Here is a 26,179-nt window from a genome sequence, read left to right as displayed (position 1 = left end):
GCTGTACAACACTCTGAGAAGGTAGAATTTTACAAAATTTTTAAGCCTCCCCACTATCTTGATCATACAAGCAAACAAACTGAAAGGAAAGCTCTAGTAAAGTTGAGAACTGGTAATCACAAACTGATGATCAAAATAGGCAGATATGAACAAATCCCTCACGAAAAAAGAATATGCCAGGTATGCATGGCAACTAATCTTCCAGACAAAATTCACTTTCTCTTGCACGGCCCAAAATACTTGACATTAAGGGAAACCTTCTTTAATTAAATTTCTTACAACTGCCTAATGTTCAACTAACCAACATTACAGAAACTATCAAAATATTGATGAATTCTTCTAATTATTTAGTTAATTTACTATTGATTAAATTTATATCTTCATGTTTTGAATTATGTGATAGCTTAATATTATCACATCAAAACTGTTCAGTTTAATTGTATTTGTTATTTTCCACTTCATTATTGTTTAAGAAAATAAGCTTCTGCAACACTGTAATCACTATGGCAATGCAAATAAAGCTATGGTTGTTGGTGTGGCGGGTGTGGAGGAATACAGGTGAATATTTGAAAGATCATATAGGTAATTAGGTAAATTCTGTATACGAGCCAAGTGGTTCATCAGCCCAGAGCTTATCCCAGTTTCAGTAGCATGAAGTTATTTGGAGTATTTCTACTCCCCCTGGATGGAATGCTAGTCCTTCATAGGTTTGCCCCCCAGCATTAAATTTGCTGATACCCATTTATACACCTGGCTAGAGAGAGGTACTGTGAGAGTAGTGTCTCGCCCAAGAACACAACACAATGTCCCCTGCCAAGGCTCACACCCAGACCACCCGCTCCACAGTCAAGTGCACTAACCATGAGGCCACTGCACCTCCAGAAAGATCATATATTTATGCTTCAATTTCAACTATAATAATCAAATGCAAATCATCTTGTACTAGTTGTTTAATATTTCAAATAGCAGGCCTTTCAGAAATGAAATACCCAAAGGATCGTCTGGGAGATTCTTTGCTATTGATTATTAAATTACTGAAAGCTAATCAGGATTTATGTGATTAAATTAGGCAACAAGTTTGATAAAGGTTTTCCCCCTCAGGAGAAACTGTTTCCAACCATTCATTTGTACTGGAAGTCCTACCAAGACAAGATGATGGTCAAATTGAAGGAATTAGGTCAGGTGGTAAATAAGGACAACAACAACTTTGTGTGACTGAAAATGGGGAAGTGGGTGACAGAGTGCTCAGTTAATATTTTAGCCCCATGAACCCCTGGAGTGTCAAGAAAACAAAACCTACAGCCCAAGGAGATGTAGACAGTGGATGGAGAAAAGGGAGTAGGCCTTCACCCAGGGCCACTGTAAACATTCCTGGGTAGAGAGGAGGGAGTTGGCCTCCGAAAATCGAGTCTATGGGGGCAAGAGTGTGACGAGAGGAGCACTTCATCCCCATTCCCGTGTTTATTTTGACGAACCTTAACAGAACTTGCAAAGAACAGTAACAATATAAAAAAGTGTAAATTGTGAATTATGATCTCAAGTATGTATTACTGGACGGGCAGACTGTTCCAATCGGCATAAACAAACCTAAGCGAGGTATTTAGTTTCTATATTTCGTTTCAGATAAGTAACATACTTAAGAGTGACTTCCTGTAAATACTATGGATAGGTGTGCAAAATGCAAAAAGCGAATTCCCTCAAACTTTTTCACAAGAAAGCCCTCTGGAAACTATTTCAGAAAATACAACTTTTTGTTCATTTGGATTTATATTTTTCAAGTAAAGCGATTTTTTAATTTTCACCCTTGGAGAAGCCCTCGAACCACTGAAAAATGTGCTTGGTATTTGTGACTTGTGTAAGAAAACTAAAACAAATATCAAAACTATTTTGATATTACACAATTCAATGACCCTTCCTTTACAAAGTATTGTTATTAGAATTGGAAAAGATTCAAACCTGAATTTTTTATAAATTTTCAAATTTACCCTCCTAAACAGCATTATCAGAAAGCTCGATTTTGGCAAATTTCAACAGCAAAACTCCCTACCTGGCACATGGATTCCGCTGTAAAGATGGTATTCTATAGAAAGAGTAAGGCTTACTCTATAGTTCTGTGAATTAAAATTTTCGGGCAACTGAAACTGCGAATTTAGACGACGGAAAATATTTACGGTACTCGCTTGAAGTTTATGACCTTTGAACTTACAGTTGTCTTCATGAATACAAGAGATAACCTAAACAACAGTTGGAATTTTAGCCTGAATGCGACCCTTTCTCCCATTTAAATGATTTGTAGTTATTCTTTATCTTCTTTGGGTAATTTTATCGAAAGTAATATTTTTTACGCTGAAAAGGAGTGCTAACTTGTTTATGAGTACGTAACTATTGTTGAGTGAAGCGGAAATTTGTGAATATTAAATTTATTCCATCTAAGGTCTATTTCGTGTGCTGCAAGGTGTTTCGTGTTCTCATTAAAACAATGGTATTGCCAAGTAGAAGGTTTTCTTCTCAGATTTTAAAACAACATATAGGTTTTGACTTACCATCCACATACATGGCTTGATTTACTCAGCAGCATTACACTGGGTGTGACAGTGGTGAGATGGCATGACGAAAATTGACAAATCGCTTTTCGCAAATTGTATTCATCAAAATATATTTATTATATCGTTTGACATCATAATGCTTTGAGACTAATTGATAAAGAATCTTGTGAAATAAGTATACAAACTCTCATTATGCTGAAATGAAGAACCTAGATCTGCTATTTTTATGCGGTGGTCGTGTGATCCTAGAGTGTGGTATCACATGACAATAACAACTAAAAAATGACCACCTGCAGTTGTTCTCAAATCGTTGGTGGTATGTGCGTCACGTGCGGTCTTAGGGTTTCGAATCCCTCACTTGTTCAATTTGTTAAAATTGGATAATGTGGCAAAGATATTCGAGGTCATTTTTGCATGGCCCCCTCCCCCCTCCCCCCCCTGGTCAGGCTTACATGCGACTCGAAATCCGTTTGGTGCTTTTCTGAAATGTTAATATCTCTTGTGAATCAAAACCAAAGCAAAGAAACAGAAAGAAAGTTTAACGTACCGGAGATTTAATCATAACTACTGAACTTTATCACAGGCCAAAATTGCCTAAGAACATGATCGCGAGACATCTGGATGCTGGTAAGGAGGATTGGACTGGAGGATTACTTTCCAAAAATACCACCTGACCTTCATGTAGCACATGTAAATCTTCTAAGTCCTTATTGTTGCCAGGATTCTCTTGAACGACTGTAAACATCACTATATTAAGACAGCGAGTCACAAACGGCTGCCGCAAAATTCAAGAGATTTTTTCGCAGTGGTAAATGATCTTGCACTGTTAACAATCAGGTCAACTGTCTTAAAGCAAAATGGTATAAGCTTGATACAAAGTTACCAGCTCAGAGAAACGAAAACGTAAAAACGAGGCTTCTGACGAGTTCTTAGGGGAGGCTAAAACCTGTATTAGGATAATATCTTTAGAACCACTCCTCAAATTTAGAAATAAATGGTACTCCCGGGTCAATAAGTCACAATAATAATGGTGGCCAGTCATAAGCAGGGACTATGGTGACAATCGCATGACTCGAGAAACTCTCCAAGTAAGGACAAGTAGGGAGCTTTCCGTCATCCTTTGATGTTTCCTACGTCAATATCAAAATGTTCACAAATCGAACAGAGCATGGCTACACTCAGCTGCTGCAGTTTACCTGAACCATGCATGTCACACAGATTGAAAACATCAAAAACAATTGGGTGTCTCAGTGCCACCTCATCTAAGACCACCATGTGCACATTTTCGTGCAAGAGTTCCTCTTCAGCTGCCATAACGTCTTCGTCTTGTTCAGATTCTGGGTCGTCCGAATGTGAGTGCCGCAGTTTGGAGGCTCTTCTTGAAAAATACGACTGAATTTGCTGTGCGGTCAAGAATTCATCCACTGTGAACAATTTTGCCCCCTGCTGGCTCTGCGCATAACGCATGTCACGCACCACATCCACTGGATCAAGTTTCAGTCCTGTTTCTTGTCCAACTTTAAATTTGCTTTCTAAATACCACCGTTGAGCTTCACTAAACTGTGTTGACTTCTTACTGGATCTAAGAGCCCTCCCTTGTGAAAGAACCTCAGTTGTCAGTGGGGGCACTGATGTGACACACCTTTAACAAAAGGCAGCACTGGCCTCGCACACTAGTTTATGACCAAGACATCTCTGTGTTGTTATTAAATTCTCTTAACTTACTTTATCGAGCTCTCCTGCCCTTGAGAAGGTAGTTCCTGGGCACTCTATAGATTCTTCTTGCTTCTCGGCTCCCTGAATTTCGTCTTGGGATTTCGTCTTGGTGTGGGGTGCTAGCTGGTGGAAGCGTTCCATCTGGAAACGAGAAAGAGAGTCTGCAATGTTGTTATTGATCCCAGGGACATGCACTGCTTGAAAATAAAAGTTATACCGCAGGGTGCAGAGTGTTAGGTCTCTTACCAAGTCCATTACCCGGGGAACTTTGGATCGACGGGAATTGATGACCTCAACTACACCCTGATTATCACAATAGAACTGAATACGCTTGGATGTCCAAAGGGCCCCCCACACAAGTGGCATGCAAAGTTAATTACATATAGTTCTTGCCAGAGAATGCTGATCCCTGGCTGGCCTAGTTGTTGAGATGGTAGCCACTGTCCCTGAAAGCATCTTTTTTGGAAAAAACCCTATAACCCAGGGAGCCAGACGCATCTGTGAACAAGGAGAGGGTGTCGGAGTTTTCCCACAGAGGGGATAGGAATAGTCCTATACCGTTCCACTGGTCCATGAACATCTTTCACATTTCAATGTCCTTGTAGAAACCTGTGGTTAGCTTTATATGATAATGGGGTTTCTTAACACCTCTGGTAAGGTGAATTATCCGTTGTAGGAAGGGGCACCCAAGAGCTATTACCTTGCAAGCAAAATTAAGGGTACCTATCTGGTGATTGAAGTTCTTGCAGGGTTGTTGACCGCCGGGATTGGAAATTGGAGAGAGCAGACTTGATCCTCTCTACCTTATCATCGGGTAGCCTTGCCTCCATTTTCCCAGGATCTAGTATGATACCCATGAACTGAATAATTTGAGAAGGCCCCTCGGTTTTGGATGCAGAGATAGGAATGTTCAGAGTTTTGAAGGTCGAGATCATACTTGACAGACTTGCCCGGCAAAGTGAATCCAGCGGAGGGGTAGGACAGGGTGGTTCCACTATGAGGAAATCATCCAAGATGTGGCCGACAAAGGAAATGGAACATTTGTCGAGTAAAATCCACTTGATGGCATCAGACAATTGGTTAAAAATGTATGGGGCAGAGCGAAGCCCAAATGGCAGTACCTTGTCGAAATAATACTGCCCATTCCAGAACATCCCCAGAAGTTCCCAGTCATCTGGATGGAGTGGAATGAGGCAAAAAGCAGACTCTGTCTGTTTTTGCCATGTAGCAGCCGTGGCCAAAGTTTTGAACTGCTGTGATGGTGTTGTCAATAATAATATATTGGAGGGAGAAATCATCCTTTTCAATAAAATAATTGATGCTAGAGGTCCCAGACTTAGGGTAGGATAAATGAAATATGGTTCGGAATTTGTCGGAATGTTTTTTGGGAACAAGACCAATAGGCGAAACTTGAAAATTTTTAAAAAAGGGTGTGGAAAAAGGGCCCATGGTACGCCCTTTTAAAACCTCATCATTTAAATTTGCTGTAACCACCTCAGGATTTAAAGAAGCAGTAGGTAAGTTATTTGAAAAGCGTGGGGATCTATGACCAGAGTAACCTATCCTAACCCCCTCCCTCACGTCTGAACACAGTTTGTTGACAAATTCCCTTTCAGGATGATTGGATAAGGCCTGATGTAACCTTTCTACATTGACAGGAGTAACTACACCATACATACATAAATAAACTTTATTTAAGCTTGAATTTCAGAGTAGCTTGACCAGCTAATATTTCCGAGCAACAAAATATTTGACAACGAAAAATTAAAATAGAAATTGCTATTTACATATTTACAATTGACTTATGTTAACTAATTATAAAATTGTCATTTACATGTTTTATGAATTGGTTTTGGTTTTGGTTTTCTCGGTGGCAGGTGCTTTGGTGCTCAGGAGGTGACTTTCCCACCCTTGGGGAAGATTGTTTTTCTGTACCATAGTTACATACATACATACATACATACATACATACATACATACATACATACATACATACATTGGGGCGGCTTTTTAAGCTTAACCTCCATCCTAGTCTTCAGCACTGCACTGATGAGGCCCAGAAGGCCGAAACAGTACTGTCTGCAGTTAGATATAGCTCGCTGGCATACAAAGCTCTGCTTTCATGTTCAGTTTGAGCACTCTACTGGGATGAGTCGTTACTGTTGCAATTGCGCATGCTCACTAGCTCGCTAGTTTGAGCACTCTGGTAACGGCTTAGATACTACCACATGTGTAGCATTTGGGGCGGCTTTTTAAGCTTAACCTCCATCCTAGTCTTCAGCACTGCACTGATGAGGCCCAGAAGGCCGAAACAGTACTGTCTGCAGTTACATACATACATACATTTTATTTGTTATGAAATTAAAATTACAATTGTAACATGCCCGCGGATAGCTGAGCTAATCTAGGCGGGTCATGTTTGGGCACTTGATCCTGGGATGATCTTTCTCACACCCAGACCTGTTACATTTGTGGGCATAGATGCAAGCGGTTCTGGCACAGGGATCCCCCCTGTTGAAGTGGTGACAAGTATGTTTTTCAGTCCCCCTAGAGGTACTTGACGATGAGGGTCCTGACTGGAAAACCCCAACGTCTTCCTTTAGAAGTGAAGGTGCAACTGTGAAGGTTTTGAGCCATAATTGACTATCAATGGTTGACCTTTTCAATGACTTGTTAGTGGCAGCCTTCTGCCGGAACTTTATGTCATACACACACCAGCCTAACCCCTTATGGTATCTAGCAGAATAGCAAATGAGAGACATATATTCTAGTAACTCAGAGGCACGGTGTGGGAACTTGCTCATTAGAACACCCATGTAGGCACTAAACACCATCGTCCACTCCGGGATGTCACTTATTATTGTAGTTTTGGCCTTATTTACTTTAATGACTGAATTTTCCACAGTTAAGGTAAGCGGCTCATCCTGGGACAGATTTAAAAGGTTAAAGTTCTTGGGAAGCAATTTAGATAGTTCCATGAACTCATCAGTGGGGATCTCCTTGACCAGTTTGGCCGGCAGCTCGTGGGCGGAATCCATTGCTGTGTCTATTGCAGATCTAGAGCAATTTCCAGGTCTTGTGATTCGGGTAGGCTATTGCTTGTGGATGCTGCTGAAGAAGTTGGTGTAACATCCACAGAGGATTCTCCTGCAGGGGTGGCTGGATTGGGAGCTAGTGGAGGCAAGCTACCGAAAGCACAAACTGTGGCTTTTTCTATCGCCTCGTTTAATGACCCTTGTACGATGGATTGTACTTGGGTCAGTTGTGTGGCTGACAAAAGCCCATCTCGTGGCGATTCCCGATCTAGTAGCTCTCGGACTTGACGCTGGAGTTGTTGGAACTGCAGTTCAAGAGCATTTTGGTTCGCCATGTGCTCGCCGCCATCTTGAATAGGGGGCGGAGTGCCAGAAAGGTTTCCTGTGTTTTGCCGTGCCTCATCGATACGATTAATCAGGGCAGCACGTCTGCCGGTCATTGCAAGGTTGAGCCGGCTGCACAAAGATCGCAAATCTTTAACATTTTGTCTCCCAAGTTCGAGGTCTGCAGGTAAATAACCGGGGTCAGCCAACGTGGAAGTGTTCCTTGCTCGGCAAGTCGGTGGCATGTTGTCAAGACCTGTTTGGTTTATAATGCGTTCAAAACACCGTGCAGAATGCAAGATCAATGAGCCCTGCAATTACGCCGGCTAGATTCTGGCTGGGTTTACCACTTTCCAGATGATGGGCGAAGTAGAAGAGGGAATATGTGAATAGAAAATATTCTGGACAAAATGTCGCACTGTAGTTTATCTCGTGTGAGAGCAAAAGACACTGGCCAAATTTAGCAAGCACGTATCAAGATGCTAAAGTTCACTCTGATTGGCTGGTTTTCAGGATTCTCATGTGAGGCCATCCAAGGTCGATGAACGGATGATTAGCAAAGCACATAGCTCAAACTAGAAACAAGAGTTGTTGATTAACTGAAATTTATTTCATATGTTCAATAAATTGTGATCATGTACATGATGTAGTTCCTTGAAATATCCACTTACCCCCCACCCTCTCCATGGAAGTGATAAGAAAGTGCACTTTGAGATAACAAAGCAAGTGATAGAGGGCTCCACTGATTAAGTGTGTATGCAAAATATTAACAGAGTTGCTTATTTATTGTCATAGATTTCCCAGTTATGAGAAAATGTACTCTGCCCTGAACAATGCTGCCCTGGTCAGTGGGACAAAACAGGCCTCGCCTAAGGCACAAACCAGCTGCTTGGAGGGCTTTCACTCTACACTTAACCAGTTTGCACCAAAAATGATAGCCTTCTCATTTATAGGAATGTATTGCAGGTTGGTTGTCCAATCAATCCTTTTCATAAATAGACAATAAACTGAATTAGAGTAATGGGAGTGACAAATAAATTGTCTGGATTAATAGCAACGGATTACTTATGTACCAAAACCAGAATTATAGACATTGCATGCTCACCTTCTTACAAGGATTGGCCAGTGATGAAGGAAATTGACTCTCTTCTATAGTGAAATGCCAGGCTTTAAATGCATTCATTTTATCTGAAATCTCAGCACATTCTCATTTTTGTTTGCTCTTTTTTGAAAGGCACATCATTGCTGCTTTATATTTCAATCTCAACCTGTTGAGAGAAGTGAAAAAAAATGGAGATGGCACAGAGCAAGTGAAAGTGGTGTAGCCAAAATTTAAAAATGGCAAGGCCACTGCGCGTGATGTGAAAGTGGAGCCCACCTATGGTAAAATATATATCTACATGTAGATTAAAATAAAGGTGTTGTACATGACCTGAACCACCAGAATTCTGCTAAAAGTATGAATTATTTTCTGAATTTTTTTTTTCCTTGACCACTAAATAAGAGGTGTGTCCTATTATTATTGCAGATTATGTGGAGGATATCTACCAAACATATATTGAATCTCAGGAAAAAGGCCAGCTTGGGGTTGCCATGCGGGAATTGAGTGACATGAATCCCCCACCTATGAATACAATGTTGGAAAGGCAATCATGGGAGGAGGCTATTGTTAAGAGGGCAGAAACGAAAGGAAAGACAGTCAAAGATGTGCCCCCGATAACACCTGGTAATTTCAATAAAGTACAAAAAGTACCATTCAACCCTAGTCAGGGTCGGTGTGTTATGTTCTTTGACATATCACTCTCACTGTTCTTTTCTAGTCTGATGAAGAAATGCTTTATACTGAATACCATGGAAAATGGGTTGAATTTTAAATGCCTTGTCTGCCAGTGACAAAGATGCTATAATGAAATACCTTAAGAATATAATTCCAAAATTTTGGTTTTCCTATTTGCCAATAAGAAATCAAACTTTTAAGACTTCAATGGCTCACTTTATTATCCCCTGAATCCCAGTTAAATGCATGGCTTATCACACAAACATCATTTGTTTTAAGTTGTAGAGACTCATGGAATCCAGCAGCCACCACAGGCCACTAAAGGAAAGCCCCGCTACTGTTCCACACACCAGCAGCCTATAAAAGGACACAAATGTGACCACATGTGCAAAAAATCAGAAGGGAATCTAGATGAAGCAAAATGAGAACTTCCGAGATATAAATATTCCAATTTATTTAACTATGAAACAATGTTCAATTAATGTCTATGAGCTGTCCATCATTCAAAATCTTCAGTTTCAAATCCAGCATATGAAGATTTCTCCTCTGGAAATGTTGTTCTTATTGCATGGTATGTGCATGCAGGCAAAGGTATCCTCCTCCCACCTAAGTATCCGTGGACAAGGCGAGTAAATTTTCGATAGGAAATACCTCGCAGAAACCTATTATGAAAAAAAATATTTAGATGAAAGGGTAGTGTCACAACAGAGAATTCTACATTCTAGCTCATTTTGTATTTTGTATGATTTATATTAAAAAATACTTGTATCCAGCTCAGTTTTGTTTCTTGGATATAAATATGTATGTACAGTAGAAAGAGATATTTTTCTGGATAGAGTGCATGCATGCATGGACATGCATGGAAAATTTTCTGACAACTCTGTCCAATATCTGTCCATAAATTTAATGCAATAAAATTTCTGAGACAAATCCTAATTAAAGTTTTCCAAATATTTTTGTGGGAAAATGTACTCAATCTGGAAGTAAAATTGATGAGATCAACATAATTATAATGAGGTATATCTTAGTGGAGAATTTGTAACAACTAGAAGTGGACTAAAAAGGTTTTAAAGGAACACAAGCCAACAAACATGCAAAAGTGCAGTGTGCAAGAATTTGGACAGCATACAAAGTTCAATATTTTCACAATCAGAATAGTGTTAGTCTCAGTGAGTACAAACAGGCAAATTAATAAAACAGTTTCTATTTACCTGTTTTCTGTTCCAGTCTGACGATACTTCGTCTTATTTCTTGTCTTGTATTTATCAGCAGCCAACCGCAAACTCCACTTTTGCAGGCAAACTTGGCTGAATCTGGGATGCTGTGTAACACAGTTCAGCTTTGTGCCCACTTTGTCGATTACCATTTCACTAGATAGACACTCCACGCACTCTTCTATTGCCATGCAGCACTGGAATTCATTCAGGTTCTGCAGATTCTCCGCACTACATGCACCACATTTGCACCTGTAGAGGAACCAGTGGTTAGTAGGCCTTGACTAATCAATGTAAAAAACAACAAACAGTACAGAAAACACTACACCCTAGGTCTGACTCACCAGAAATTTAGGAGTTGTTTCCCATCGTAACAATCCTGGAGCTTTCGCTTGAACTCAACTTGCGTTTTTTGTCTTTTTTTGTATTCTGAAAGCAACCCTTCAGTTGCTATCGGCTCGTCCTCATAGGGTTTGTAGTTGTCTGGGTCTGGCTGGGAAATGTGCTCTTCGCCTAAATTTTCATCGTCTTGGACTTCAATATCGCCAATGTTGACGTGGCCAGGGATAAAATTGTACTCTGAATCATCAGAATTGTAGCTCCTTTCGGAATTAGAGTTGCCGTCTGACATTTTGGAAGAAGAAGAAGACCGAAAAACTGGAGAACACGCGTAACTCGCTATATTTCTTTGTTGTGTTTTGTTGCATGTTATCGCCAAGATAGCGGGTTGACGTCACAACTTACTAGTGCCAGTCCCCTGTATGGCGTGTTTTTTACTCCGAGAACCATGATTTCGATTGGCTTTTAAAAATCAGGATTAACTCCAAATCTTATTGTGCTGCTTTTTTTGTTTATTTTGTATATCTACTTTTGAAAAAGAAAGATATTAGGCAAGGGTGATAGACAGTTTAAGTGAGACATGGATATTGGCAAAATCTTGTTTACTTTAAGCTAAGTCAAACATAAACAGCTTGATTGTAGCTTGCAGGTAAACAGGAAATCTATAGAAAAAAAGTATTTCCTTCAATATTATAAGAATGATTTCAGATAGTTTTGTTTCAATCATGAACCTGAAGTGAAGGGAATGTTTTTATTTACAATTTATAAGGCTTTTTTTTCTATAGAACTACGTCTATGGGAAGGAGGAAGGGAGTCACAAAGTTTTATACAAGGAGGCTCTGGCCCAATGTCAAAGACCTATCTATTTAACAGTGTTCTTGACAGGAAAGGCTTTCCTTTCATATACATGTAGCTTCTAACCTGAAACCCCTTTCACAAACCTAATGTGGCCTGCTAGATCTTATTTCTGGGATAAATGATCACTTAATGTTTGAAATGCCTGTCCTTTTAAGTCTTATGATACCTCCAGCCTGAAAAAAGTGGACCTTTAGTCAACTGTAGAAAAAAGTCCCCAACTTGGTGCAATACAAGGATAGTACATATTGTAGTGCATGCAAGTAAAATAACAATAATTTTCTTTCTTGGAAACAAAAATCACGGTATTTTATTCCTATATATGTTGGTAATCGTTTGTGCTAGTCTCACTAGCAATGCAGTGATATTCAAAAGGATTGCAGACATGTCTCGGCTAATAGATTTTTGCAATTATTACAGAACATACTTATGTTGACAAGTATCAAGCATTCTCTTCTCCATAATTCAAGTTTTGATGTCACTTTGTTTAAATCTCTCATTTCTAGGAGCAAAAAAAATCTATATCACCAGCCACCATGCATCCAGCTTTTTGACAAAATTGGACAGCATATCTTTCTCGCAAAAAAAATAGATCTACACAATCTCTTGGACTCAAATTGTTCATCCATCTCCAAAATATTGCAGTCTATATTTACTCAATTGTACATATAGGTTGCCTTGCATATCATCCGTGAAGAAATTTTCACTCTGCTCGAACTGCATGGAATAGAAAAGAAATGTAGTGTGAACGACAACAAAGTCGAAGTCAAGGACTACTTGGTTTATCATATGATTTATATGATCTTCGATATTTTTCCTTCCGTCATGGAATTTTTTGAGGATATCGGGTCTATCCCATAACTCCTCTACCCATGCCTTTGGTGGATCAATGATTTCGTCATCACCGTCGTCATCGTCATCCAGTTCTCCCTCTTCTTTCTTGTCCTTGTCAGTCTCAGAGGGATCTAATTTCCTTCTTTTGTTTTCATTCTTCTCTTTTTCTTCTTTTTCCTGCCCCAGATGAGAATTCTTTCTCTTTTTAAGCGTTTCTGGAATTTAAAAAAAAAAAAATTAAATCAAATCTCAATTCTCATATTACTAATACTATTATTATTATTATTATTATAAAATTTATCGATTCTAATTTACTTATTCTTACCAGAAGTAGTCTCGGTTGTAGTTGTTGTCTCTGGTTTCAGTAGTCTTAATGGTCTCAATGGTCTCGGCGGTTCTAGACATGTTTTCTGTTCTCTATTCTCTGTTCTCTTCTCTTCTCTTTTAGAGATGTATACAGTAGCTCGCTCGAGAGTAAATGGTTATTAGCTAGAACTTCGCTACTCCTTTATACATTATAAACTAGATCCTAGTCTCTCGCGGTTATGATGTCAATGACCACGTGAGTAGCTATTTTTGTAATTACACGTAATGTTTACCTCCTTATACGGTCACAGGAATTTGTACCTTGACCATAGGAAGTCTTTCGAAGTTTGTTCAAGGTGACTTTAAAATAGAAAAATGATGTAAGAATGATGCACGAATCAAAATATTATGATCGTTGCTAAGATACAGTTACACCTAATTCTTTTTATGGTGTAAAAATGAAATATGTTTCTAAATTTAGATTTAGATGATGTAATGATGTAATGTTCTTTAATAATTCGTATGCATGCGCATCTTGATGATATAAAGTCTATTTTTATCCCATCAATTTCATTCGAGCCTAACTTTCGGCCCATTCGAGTCACGAGTACTACGACTAAAGGGGTTATACTACTTTGGAGACTTTTAATTACGTTTATACTTTGGAAAAATAAGTATAATAGCTTGTGGGGTAATAATTGAAGTGTTTTTACTTGTATGATAATGGGTGTAATCTTTAAAAATACACGCAAATCATTTCTAAAAATAAAAACTCATTCATTCATATATTCATTTATTTCTTTCTTTATTTATCAATTCTCTATTAAACTATTTACATGTTTTTAAACTAATCTGACATCGGTGTACATACGTTCTCTACGGTTTTATTATAACCTCGAAGGAGAGATTTGTGTATATCTTCTTGTAACCAGTTTAGTATTTCATTTCTACATTGTGATATTTCCGAAACGTCGGGAATGAGTTTGTAATTCTCCAAAAAGAGTATAGCTATAGACATTACCATTAAATTAATAGTGTGGTTTCCAAAAACCCTATGTATAGATTCATTTCTCCACATGTCACTAATACTATAACATAAGTATTTGAAAGCCTGTTCAGATGTGCAATATTCTGTTCGTAATATATTATTCTTAAAATTTCTATAGTTCTCTGTCCCCCTCATTAATACCCTAATAACCGTTTTCTTATCAAAATCGGATAGTCGGTATGGGGGTACTATTCGTATTCGTTTAACATAATTTTGAATTTCTTCAATTTTTCTTCTCTTCTTAACCATCTGTTAATTGTTTCTATTGTAAAAAAGTCTTTAAGTTCTTCGTATTCCAATAGGGATGATTCTATTTCAATCATCTTTAACAAGTCTTCTCTTTGTTTTTTCACCAATTCTTCAAACACCTCAGTAGTCTCGATTTTTCCTATAACAAAAGTAAAAGTAGAAAAGTATAAGTACAAAATTATAAAAGTACACAAGTACAAAAGCACACAAGTATAAATTTAGTTAAGTTTCACTCACTCGGCGTGGCCATGTTTCCCCTTTTGATCAAGTCTAGGAAGTTGAGTTTCTGTTCAGAGTTCTGGCTTCTGGTTTCTGTTCAGAGTTCTGGCTCTGGCTCTTGGCTCTGGCTCTTGTCCTTCTCGGCTGTCTTCGATCGGTCTGGTCGATTGATGGAATGGTTGATTGAGGTTGTGGTTGCTGCTCTTATACACTCCAAACTAGGTCCCAGTCCCCTCACGGTCTTGATGTCACCGACCCCGTGAGTAGCTATAAACATCACAATTCGTCATGTCGATGTTCTTATAAGGGGAAAGGGAAGAGGAAGTTGGAAGTGAAAGCGAAAGGTGATTGGCCCAGGGGAAAAGTTCACGTGAAAGTGACATAATGGTTCGTGGATTTGATTGGTTGGTTATATTTAGCGGGATGGTGTGATGGTGTGATGGTCCGATATGACGTCAAGGTCGGTGATTGGTTGGTTATATTTACCTCGATGGTCCGATATGACGTCAAGGTCGATCAAGGTGGGTCAAAGTCAGGTGATCACGTGGGGAGGATGTCGACGGTGATTGGTGGTTTGAAATAGTCCGATGACGAGTTTTACGATGATTGGTTGGTTTAAATTAACACGATGATGATCTCGACGATGATTGGTCGGTTATATTTAGTTCTGTCGATATGACGTTAAGGTCGGTGATTGGTTCATCGATGGTCACATGACGAGGGGTCTCAACAGTGATTGGTCGTTTAAAATAGTCCGATGACGGGTTTTCTAAAATTAGGGGTTTTAATGATGTCATTTTTAAAGTAGCTTAACCCGCGCGCACAGGTCTCTCACGATTATATAGAGGGTACGTGTTTCGAGTTTGGTCTCAAATCGAATGGGAGTTTGTACCGTGTACATCTAGAAGACAAGACTTTAAGAGAAGACTGCAAGAAGTTAAAATAATCTTAACATCGTAATCATGGTCAGGAAATTTACACCGAACTTAGTGAGCAGAAAGGGACAAGAAGTTATTAAGAAAGGGAAACAGTCCTTGGCCCAAGTACCTCGTAGTAATGGCGGTAATGGCAGCGCGAGTGGTGGTAGAGTTACAAAATCCAAAGCTGAACCCAAAAAGAGAATGAGAAAAGTACTCATCCAGGTCCACTTGAATAGAAGATTGAAAGAGTAAGTCGATTAGTAGATTGATTGATTGATTCGTTTGATTAGTTAATTATTTAGTTATTTGATTTAGTTTGGTTTATGATTAATAATAATAATAATAATAATCGTCTATTTATCTATTTTTCAATTAGTGCCTGGAAAAATAACCAGTTTCAATACATGTACCACGGAGATACCTTGGGAGTGTTTGTACCTGTCAACAACCTCAACAGTTCCGATATGAGTTGGAAGAAAGACTTCGAGATCGTGGGTAGTGGGGAGAGTGTAGAAGTTACACCTGTTCAGATAAACGGGGAGTGTGTCCTATCGTGATTCGAGGGGGGTGAAAACAAGTTCTACACTCTGTGGTAAGTTATTAACTTTATTCAGTTTAATTATTAATTTTTCATCTCATTTTATTCGATTTTATTATTTCGTTTCATTTCATTCCACTTATTTATATTTATGTTTATATTTATATTTATATTGATTGTTTTTAATATATCTCGTTTCAGACATTGAAGGGTTACCCCTCGTAAAATATCAAGACAAGGACAGCGGTAGTGGTGATAACAGTGATGATGGTACTGGTGGTAGTCACGACCATCACTATGCCACGAATAAACAAGACTTTTCTCATCGTCAATCTACCACCACCCTCAAGGAAGAACCGGTTGCCCAAGGTTATGTGTCAAGGCAATAGGCAATTGTAGTTACGAATCTAATGACAGAGTTAAATTTATAGTTCATCCCGACGAGGTAACCAACAGGGGTAAAATTATCGCTTCCAAAATGTGGGAGGTTTACTGCCAGTACCCCAACAGGCCGGTATTTGTCGTACATTCTGTCACGAAAGAATTTCACAAAGGTGACATTATGAATGTGTCGACTTGTAATAACAACATGGGGATACAGAAGAAGAGAATAGTTCCCGGAGTGTTTTGCTTGCAAGGAGGCAAAGGAGATGTCCCTACCCTTGACTGGAATATTGGACGTTTTGGCTTGATAACATTTAGTAGTCTAGTCTCGGAAGAACCAGTCAATCCCCTGTCTCACCTCTTGTTGTCCATTAAGGAGAAAGGGGGAATGGATTGGAACCGTAATGACTTAGACAAAAGATTTAAGAATAGTAAACTCGAAGCCTTATTAAAGGCCGATAAGCTTGACGTGTATAGTGGGAAGATTTCGATTCTAGAAATGATCCTCATGGGAGGTGATATCGAGGACTACGACAGGGAGGGTAGTAGTAGTAGTAGTAGTCGTCGTCGTCGTCACGGGGACGATTCGAGATACTATAGTAACCCCTGGAGAACACAGAAAATGTCATACAATAAACCAGTGGGAAGGGGAGATAAGGATAAACTCGTCATGGACTCTTCGGGGGAATGGGTCAATCCCAAAATTGGATTCAATACTTCTTTTCGTTTATTTCCTTTTATGGGCCTTTTAGATCGCCAAGGGAGACCCCGACAGCTTAGACCCGAAACTAAACTCAGGTTTTTAGAAGGGGCTACAGATTTTGAATTCAGTATTTCCAGGAATCAACGAATTTATCATTACGAACCCCGTACCACCATTCCTCAAATACCTTTCCAGGCTATCGTTGAACAAACTCTCGGGGATTGGGAAAGGATGAAAAACGATCCCGAGGGGAGTAAGAAGAATAGAGGAAGCGAGGGGGGATGTGTTCACGTGAATCCTCTTCTACCCGATGAGGAGGATAAGTATTTGGAATATATAACCATCGCCAGTAGGAAAGATAGTTATTCCCTCACCCCCCCTTTTTCTGACAATTGTCAGACGGGACTCAGGTTACCTCGGGCGTCTTTCACACCCTGAGACCTTACGTCATAAACAAATTTACGAAAGGTCAACAACAACAACAACAGTCAAAGAATAACTGTCGACGACCTCGCCAAGGGGATGGAGTACGTCACGGGTTATAAAGTCAACCCCCAATCCGTGGGTAGGATATTCGGACCCAATTTGTACACGGACCTTTTAGCCTCTACATCTCTCACCTCCGACAATTTGGGGGAGATAAATCACTTGAACGAACTGTTGTGGGCGATTACCTATTTCTGGAACAGGTTGAAAGAGATTTGTATCTCTTTCAAGGGACTTCTCGGGTTACCTGGTAACCTCTTACTCCTAGGGCCTCAATTCTTGAATACCATTTTCTGTCCTAAGGGAGATCGGGTGGGGGTAATCGGTCCTCACGTGTTCATGGCCCAATTACCCGTCGTGATGATAACCAATACACTCCTTGGAATACTTTACCCATACCCATATCAAGTAACATGTGGCTTGAATTTCACCAGGTCATGTACGACTTTGTACATAAGTTACACCAAATGTTAGGACCTCTAATTTACGCTGATACTTTAGCGCAAGAAGTCCTATCCATGACAATCACTGCAACAGTCTGCTTACCTCCAACTCTAACCAGCCCTATAAAAGACATCAAATTCTGGTTGACTAAACTTTTCAAAGATAGAATGCCTTACCAACACTATCCCCTACTTAAACATTGATTCCGGTTTCAAGTTCGAGTTACATTTTAACCCTTCCTATCCTAACAATCACATGACCATCTTCGATATCCAATGCTCGTACCAATCTCCCCTCCTCTGCTCAAGTCTCTTCACAGAACTCAACCTCGAACTAGGTCTGGACCTAGGCGTGGAGACGGGGCGTGGGTTCGACCCTCATAACCCGCTCAGTCCCAGTCTCATCTCCCTCCCTCCAATACCAACAAATCAATCAAATCAATCAATTCAATTACAATTTGACACTAGATAGTCCTTCGCCCAAACCTGAACTTAAACCCCAATCTCAACCTCGACCTTTGGGTGACGAAACTTGTCCGACCAGTGACGCTAGTGACACTGGTAATACCAATCCCACTCCCTTACCAGAAGTTCAAAACCAAAGTAGGAAATGTAGGTGTTTTGGGATTGAAAATAAACATCTCTGGTGTCACCCGTGCCAACAAAAACAAGCTTGCGAGCGGCCATTGGTTCCCCACTTCTCAGTTCCAGTCTCTCTCTCATTGGTCGCTCCGACCCCGGCCCCGCCCACCCTACCTTCCCACTGCTGATTTTCCCAGTTTTCACAATGCTCGCAATTACACCAAGAGGTATTTCCCCTCCTTGCAAGCTCGTTCTGGCCGTCAGCTGTATTTTCTCCATCAGAATCCGAGAAATTTCGTATGGGTTCGAAGGAATAGGCTTCAAACTCAGCCATATTTTGTAACTGTATTATCAAGCATTCTGTTGTCCCAAACTATACACAATATAGCTGCAAATTTCCGCAACTAATCACGACTAATGAATGGCGAAAACACCAAAACATAGCACGTGGAGGCGAGCACGCAAAGTAGGAAAGAAAGCATGAGCGCTTTGACGTCACGAGATGGCGGACGGTAATCCTTATTTGGAAGTAACCGGAAGAGAATGCTAACAAAATGGCAGATGTTCAATTCCGGCGAATTCTCTTAGTTTTCTATTTGATTTGCACTGAAATACGAACTTTTTTCAGGCGATTCTTTGTAATTTATGTTCTTTCTACAATTTCAGATCATTTCAAAAATTATACCCTGTAGCCTTCCGTTCTCCTTTAAAGGGTTTTAAGTAATGTTATTCTAGTTGTAAGGTTTAGCTTGGTGAGATTGAAGGTTGTCAGGTTCACAATCCTTATTCAGTCTTGCATTTGATACAATCATGTCAAAATAATTCGGTGAAAATAATACATTTAATTTGATTTAACACACTTTGCCAGTTTCCTTCTCAATCCATAGTTTCTCACAAAGTGCATTCCTGACTTTATTTGTCTCCTGTGACGAATCCCTGATGCTTGAAGAATTTCTCATTTCCAACAGCTTTCTTATATCTTCTCGATATCTCTTTTGACCATTTGCATCCAAACTCAAGTTGAGCTTTTTTGAAATTGCATCTCCACATGCAATACATATATTGTGGAGAACCATGCATGCCAATGTCATAATGTGCACAGTATCTTGACTGCTTTCACATTTTCGGAGTAGCACCCTCCACCTACCCTCGAGTTGTCCATAAGCACCCTCTGTAACCATACGGGCTCTGCTTAAGCGGTAATTAAAGTTACGTTGCTGGGGTGCGAGGACTGCATAAGTGTATGGTTTCGTTAACCATGTTCGTCGAGGGAATGCAGAGTCCCCCGCTATAGGTGGTGGAACAGTTACATCTCCTGCAGGTTTTCCAATTACTAGAATTAGGCCTTCTTGGATACGGGTCCAAAGGTCAGTTGATTTAAAAATAACTGCTTTGTGTGAATTTCCTGGAAACCCACAGCTGCCCCAGGATACTCTGAACGTTTTCTTAAACCTTGCCTCTGAATAGGTGTTGGTAACATTTTCCCACCAGCCAGTATTTCTTGTTAGCCGATGACAAGAACGAACTGCACAAGGAACTGTAATGTTCCTTTGAGAAATAAGCAGCAATAGAAGGCAAGCCAAATTCTAAACTTGTCTTCTCCTGGCAACGAGGTTATTTAATGCTAACGGTATCTTGATGCGCCTTCTTCTACCCTCTTTGATTGCACTTGCAAGAAAAGCAAGGTCTTCATTTTCACAGTTTGTCTTTCCCGCAATTTTTTCCACCATTTTGATAAGCAACAACCGCTGACCGCAGTAGAGTCAAGCTCACCTTAACAATATTAAGTTCAACTTAATTAGGTGCAACGTTTGAATCAACTGTCAAACTTAATTATTTGGGTCGACCCAAATTGGTATTAGGTTCAGCACATGTAAAGTTTGACATTTGAACCGGGCCTAAAAAGCCAAAATACTTTGTTGATGAAGACCATAAAACATTTGAGATGACACTTCATTGTCACCTTGAGATGACACTTCATCATCACCTTGGTCATCATCTGGAATTAAGATGCAATAAAAGTTAGTCTCAGTTTACCTAGATGACACTTTGCTGTAGAAATAAGTAGCAAATTGAATATAACCATAAAGATGAAAATGTAACATCTTGTAAATATAGATTCTTTACACGTGTACAGAAGTTTAACAAAAACTAATAACTTACGGTACACTTTCCTCATTTGCTGACAAGAAGAGTCTGCAGATGAGATCAGAGCAAAATTGTTGAATGGTGTGACAGAACAGCTTGAGTTGACATACATGTAGTGACAGTAAAACAGAGTTCATTCTGAGGGTAATGAAGCATTTACAGAAAATGTAAGACAGTTGCAGATAAAAGGTCATCTCAATAATCACCATTTGTCTTTTGGAACATGAACAGAAATAGTCTTTGATACACATATAGAGGTTGAAGACAAAGTAATGACTTACAGTAGACTTCGTTTACTAGGTAAACAACATTAGAGCAAAATACTGATGCTAAAAAGCCAAAATACTTACTTTGTTGATGAAGGCCATAAAACATTTGAGATGACACTTCATTGTCACCTTGAGATGACACTTCATCATCACGTTGGTCATCATCTGGAATTAAGATGCAATAAAAGGTAGTCTCAGTTTACCTAGATGACACTTTGCTGTAGAAATGAGTAGCAAATTGAATATAACCATAAAGATGAAAATGTAACATTTTGTAAATATAGATTCTTTACACATGAACAGAAGTTTAACAAAAACTAATAACTTATGGTACACTTTCCTCATTTGCTGACAAGAAGAGTCTGCAGATGAGATCAGAGCAAAATTGTTGAATGGTGTGACAGAACAGCTTGATTTGACATACGTGTAGTGACAGTAAAACAGATTTCATTCAGAGAGTAATGAAGCATTTACAGAAAATGTAAGACAGTTGCAGATAAAAGGTCATCTCAATAATCACCATTTGTGTTTTGGAACATGAACAGAAATATAGTCTTTGATACACATATAGAGGTTGAAGACAAAGTAATGACTTACAGTAAACTTCGTTTACTAGGTAAACAACATTAGAGCAAAATACTGATGCTAAAAAGCCAAAATACTTACTTTGTTGATGAAGGCCACAAAACATTTGAGATAACACTTCATTGTCACCTTGAGATGACACTTCATCGTCACATTGGTCATCATCTGGAATTAAAATGCAATAAAAGGTAGTCTCAGTTTACCTAGATGACACTTTGCTGTAGAAATAAATAGCAAATAGAATATAACCATAAAGATGAAAATGTCAGAGTGCATGCGGCAGCATGGCGTACAGACGCAACTTCTAATGCTCCTCCAAGTATGGGCGCTCATGTCAGTTCTCAAAGCAAGTAACAGTTAAATCAATTACTGATTGCTTATTTCAAGTTCAGGAAATGCAAAATATCTTTCTTATGGCAAATAAGAGAAGCAAAAAAAGAAAACAGAGAGGATAAAATTCTTTGACTCACAGCGAGTCCGACACGATGAACGAAGAAGGAGTCCACGAAGACATCAAAAGCTCTATCGACTCTAATCAAAGCAATGGAAGCCGGCTTCGTCAGCTTAGGTGCCGACTTCGACAAACTCAGACAGGAATTTAAACATGAGATTGAAGAGATGAAAAGCGAAGTAACATCATTGAAAGAAGGCGTGAGTTTTACACAAAGCGAGGTGGACACGCTGAAGGAAAAGTTGAAGGAAAACACAAAGGACATGAAGGATGGTCTGGAAAATCTCAGAATGAAAGTAGCACAGCTGGAAAAGAAATTGGAATCCGCAAGAGAAGAAAACATCAAGCTAGAACAGTACACCTGACGAGAAAACCTACGTTTCAACAATATCACAGAGCTCAAAGGCGAGGATTGCAAAGCTCTGATTTGTGGTGTAATTCAGAACAAAATGGGCTTGGATGCATCGAACATAAAATTCCATGCAGTTCACAGGGTGGGTAAGAAAATTGAGAACAGATCCAGGCCGATCATTGCCCGCTTTATCAGCCGTGAAGACAGGAACGAAATCTGGAGCAAAAGAGGTAAGATAAAGCATTCAGAAAACTACCCTGATGCCTACATTACCAAAGATTTCGCGAAGGCAATACAAGATGAAAGAAAAGTGTTAATCAAGGCGATGATGAAGGCAAGGGAAACCCAAGAGCATCCAAACGTGAAGGTAGTTGGACGATATCTTCTAATAAATAACGAAAAATACGATTATAAGAATATCCCAGCCTACTTAAATTAATTTCCTCCTTTCCCTCTTCTCTCTAAGTGACTATTATTTTTTTAAAAAAAAAGCGTGTGCAAATTGATCGCAAAGACTAATGAGTTGACCCATCTACCTGTTATTATGATTACGACAGTCAACTCTGCTGGGACTCAAACTGACAATGGAACCTTTTTACGTGTGCTTTTATATGTGCTTTTTGTCGCCTTTCTTGCATGTATTTTGTTTGTTTAAAAACACAAACATCATGTTCTGCTATAATAACCAAAATAACATTAGCTTACTTTTTCTGCATGGTTTTTCTTCCAATGTTTTCTTCTCTGTTTTGTTTACGGATCTTAAAATAGGTTCTCTTAATGTGAGAGGACTCGGGGATAGACTAAGAAGATAGGAAATGTTTGATTGGCTCAGAAGGAAAAAGTTTTCAATTTACATGCTTCAAGAAGTACACTGCTCAGAAATAACAATCCCTGTATGGTCTGCTGAACGGGGATACAAAACAATTTTTAGCTGCTGCACCAGTACTAAAGGAGGCGTCGCTATTCTATTCAATAACAACTTTGATTTTCAACTTGAACGAACATAGGTGGATCTCAACGGCAGATTTATTATCTGTGATATCACAACAGATAAAAAATGTGTAACCATAGCCACACTACGCGCCTAACGAGGATGATCCTAACTTCTTTTCGATTTTTTTTTGACCATCTAAATGATTTTGAGTGCGACAATGTAATAATTGGAGGGGACTTCAATTTGGTTTTGAACCTGGATGTAGATAAAAAGGGCAGAATCGCTAGAACACATGCAGAATCGGTTAAAACATTAAAAGAGCTTTGTGCTGAACTTGATTTAGTGGACGCATGGCGAATCCTAAACCCGGACAACTGCAGATATATGTGGTGGCGCAAACACCCAGAATTCAATGTCGTTTGGATTTCTTTCTTGTCACGCAAAACTTAATGTGTAATGTTAAATCTCCTAATATCGCCACTGGATACAAAACAGACCACTCTCTAATAGAAATCATGATCGCCACTCACTCAAATGAAAAAGGCCCGAGTTTTTGGAAACTTAATACCTCGCTCCTATCAGAAATTGATTATATAAACCAAATACGAGCTACAATCAAAGATACTCAGGAAAGTACAAAAATGATTGTTTCGTCAACGATGCCCTTATGTGGGAAATGACAAAACTAAAAATTAGAGAACAGTCTCTAAAATATTCAACAATTAAAAATGCAAAAATATCATGTTATGAAGAAGAACTTGAAAAGGAAATTAGTAATTTGCAACGCTTAGTTGAATCCAACAATATTGAGGACAAGGATAAGAAAGATACTCTGCACACTTTAGACACAAAAAAATTAGAATTAGAAAAAATAATTGAACACCGAACAAAAGGTTCAATCTTGCGAGCTAGATGCTCATGGCACAATGAAGGTGAAAAGAATACAAAATACTTTTTAAACCTAGAAAAACGGCATTACAAACAAGGGACAATAAGCCAATTAAAATTAGATCATGAAAACTTTGTCAGTACAGACAAAGAAATTCTGCATGAGTGCGAAAACTTCTACAAACGCCTCTACAGTTCAAACAAGTGTTCTCAAAATGAACTGACAAATAGTGTCTTCTTCGGTTTGCAAACGGAGAAAAAACTAAACCTAACTGAACAAAAAGGCTGTGAAGGTTTTCTAAATAAAGCAGAATGTCTAAAAGCACTTAAGGATATGGAATGCAACAAGACCCCGGGCTCTGACAGTTTACCAGCCGAATTTTACAAAGTCTTTTGGAATGATATCTCTGACCTTTTCTTAAATTTGATAAACTACGCTTATCGTATCGGTCAGCTTTCAGTAACTCAAAGGAGAGGTATTATAAAACTCATACCAAAAAAAAATACACATTATTCTAACATGGATAGTGAAAGTAATCAACAAAGTTCTCAAAAAAGCCATAAAATGTTTGGGGACTTCAATATTTTTTCTGTGATGATGCACTGTTTACATATAATTTTACAATTTATGGCGATTTCATGAACAACCACTAATACACAAAAGCCATTTCTCTGTCTTAACCTAACTCGAAATCAACAAGAATTATCTAGCTAAGCATTCTCCTATGGATTACGAGTAAACATTTGGCAAAAAGTAGCACTTGAGACACTTGGCTTCTTTCAAATATTTTTGGAGCTATATCTTGAGGCATATTGATGTGAATACTGCAGCAGAAGATTCAACTCACAAGTTCCCTTGACGTACTTTCAGGTGTAAAATAGAGTGGAAACAAGAAATTACTACATACAGGTCAGTTAGACACGAGTCTGCCCTCTCTTTGATTCTTGAATTTTGATGCCCATCCAAAATGTTCCGTTTTGTGTCCATCTTCCCGTTAACTTTGACACAGGTTTTAACAGAAAAATATCCATTACCATTCCGATTCATCATCAGAGATATCAACAGGTTCTCGATAAACCTACTCAAAAGACCATTCAAAATCCAGGGAGAGCCATCACTACTGCTGTAACATTTTGATTTCTTTCAAAAGCCACTGCCATCTTTAGCAACATAATGCGGTACAATTTGTATTACCACACATGATGTACCTACTGAACTGCTTACTTTTCAATGATGGCTCAACGTCGTCAGAAATGGCGGAGTGTTCAGTGGGATGTTTTGTGGTGGGTTTTGATAGAGATCTTTATGTTATAGCAGCAGGATGGCTGTCTGTGGATTTTGAACAGCCTTTTGAGTAGCGATGCCAAGAAGTTGCTAACATCTGTGACCATGAAAGCAGGATGGCAATGGATATTCTTTAAAGCTTGCCAGGTCAAAGTAACTGTATACAGATGGCAATTTTGCAATCCAGCAATCAAAGTTAGAGAGAGAGTCCAAAATCGCATGTGGTCATGATTATTCAATTCTGAGTATTTTCTCGTGTTTTCAAGGAAATTTGCAGTTTATAACGTTGACTTGAAGCAAGAAAATGTTTGGAAACTTTAAATTTAAGCCTTTCAAACATAATTCGAGCGACAAGAGAAAACTCAGCCAAAAAAAACACAATTTTCTCGTAGCAAAGAGCAGTTTTTTCCTCCAGAAGGGCATTCATGGACCAACCTCTTAGCTGTAGCTGTCCAAGGCCAAGCTCAAGGTGATGATACGAAAAAATATTTCTATATTCATGGAGGAGCTTGACAAACAGAAGAGGCAACATGGTTTTCTGCCTCTGATCTTTACGTCATAGAGATCGAGTTTGATGAAGACCATGTGGTCATAACATCTGTAACTAAAGCCACAGTAAGCTTAAGTTTAACAGTTTTAAGTGCAAATTATATAAAAGTGATGATAATAAAGCTGAAGCTTCCTGATCCTGTTTATTTATTTTTTCTTGCAAGGATAGAATTTGAGTAAAATTTTTGATTGCATTTAAT

The 26,179-nt window shown here is 39.0% G+C and overlaps 2 protein-coding genes and 1 pseudogene across 2 annotated transcripts; 2 read left to right on the top strand and 1 right to left on the bottom strand.

Annotated features, from left to right (window-relative positions):
• The first annotated feature begins 8,794 nt into the window (after positions 1-8,794).
• Positions 8,795-10,576, top strand: LOC145499541 (uncharacterized; annotated as a pseudogene).
• Positions 10,577-13,804: 3,228 nt separating this feature from the next.
• Positions 13,805-17,446, top strand: LOC145501045 (uncharacterized). Its single transcript, XM_081480607.1, has one exon. It carries the CDS (start codon positions 16,399-16,401, stop codon positions 17,443-17,445), a length of 1,047 nt encoding a protein of 348 aa, XP_081336733.1. The 5' UTR covers positions 13,805-16,398; the 3' UTR covers position 17,446.
• A 1,919-nt stretch (positions 17,447-19,365) lies between these two features.
• On the bottom strand, positions 19,366-21,853 carry LOC145501564 (uncharacterized). Its single transcript, XM_081481015.1, has 6 exons — positions 21,814-21,853; positions 21,602-21,685; positions 21,017-21,100; positions 20,434-20,517; positions 20,272-20,291; positions 19,366-20,104 (listed from the first exon to the last, which is right to left on the bottom strand). The coding sequence occupies exons 1-6, from the start codon at positions 21,851-21,853 to the stop codon at positions 19,370-19,372; spliced, it is 1,047 nt and encodes a 348-aa protein (XP_081337141.1). The 3' UTR covers positions 19,366-19,369.
• Between the last annotated feature and the right edge of the window lie 4,326 nt (positions 21,854-26,179).

This window comes from Orbicella franksi, chromosome 10, assembly GCF_964199315.1.
Source record: "Orbicella franksi chromosome 10, jaOrbFran1.1, whole genome shotgun sequence".
Lineage (NCBI taxonomy): Eukaryota > Metazoa > Cnidaria > Anthozoa > Scleractinia > Merulinidae > Orbicella > Orbicella franksi.
Note: the sequence above shows the minus strand (reverse complement) of the source record. Positions and strands in the feature narration are given on the sequence as shown.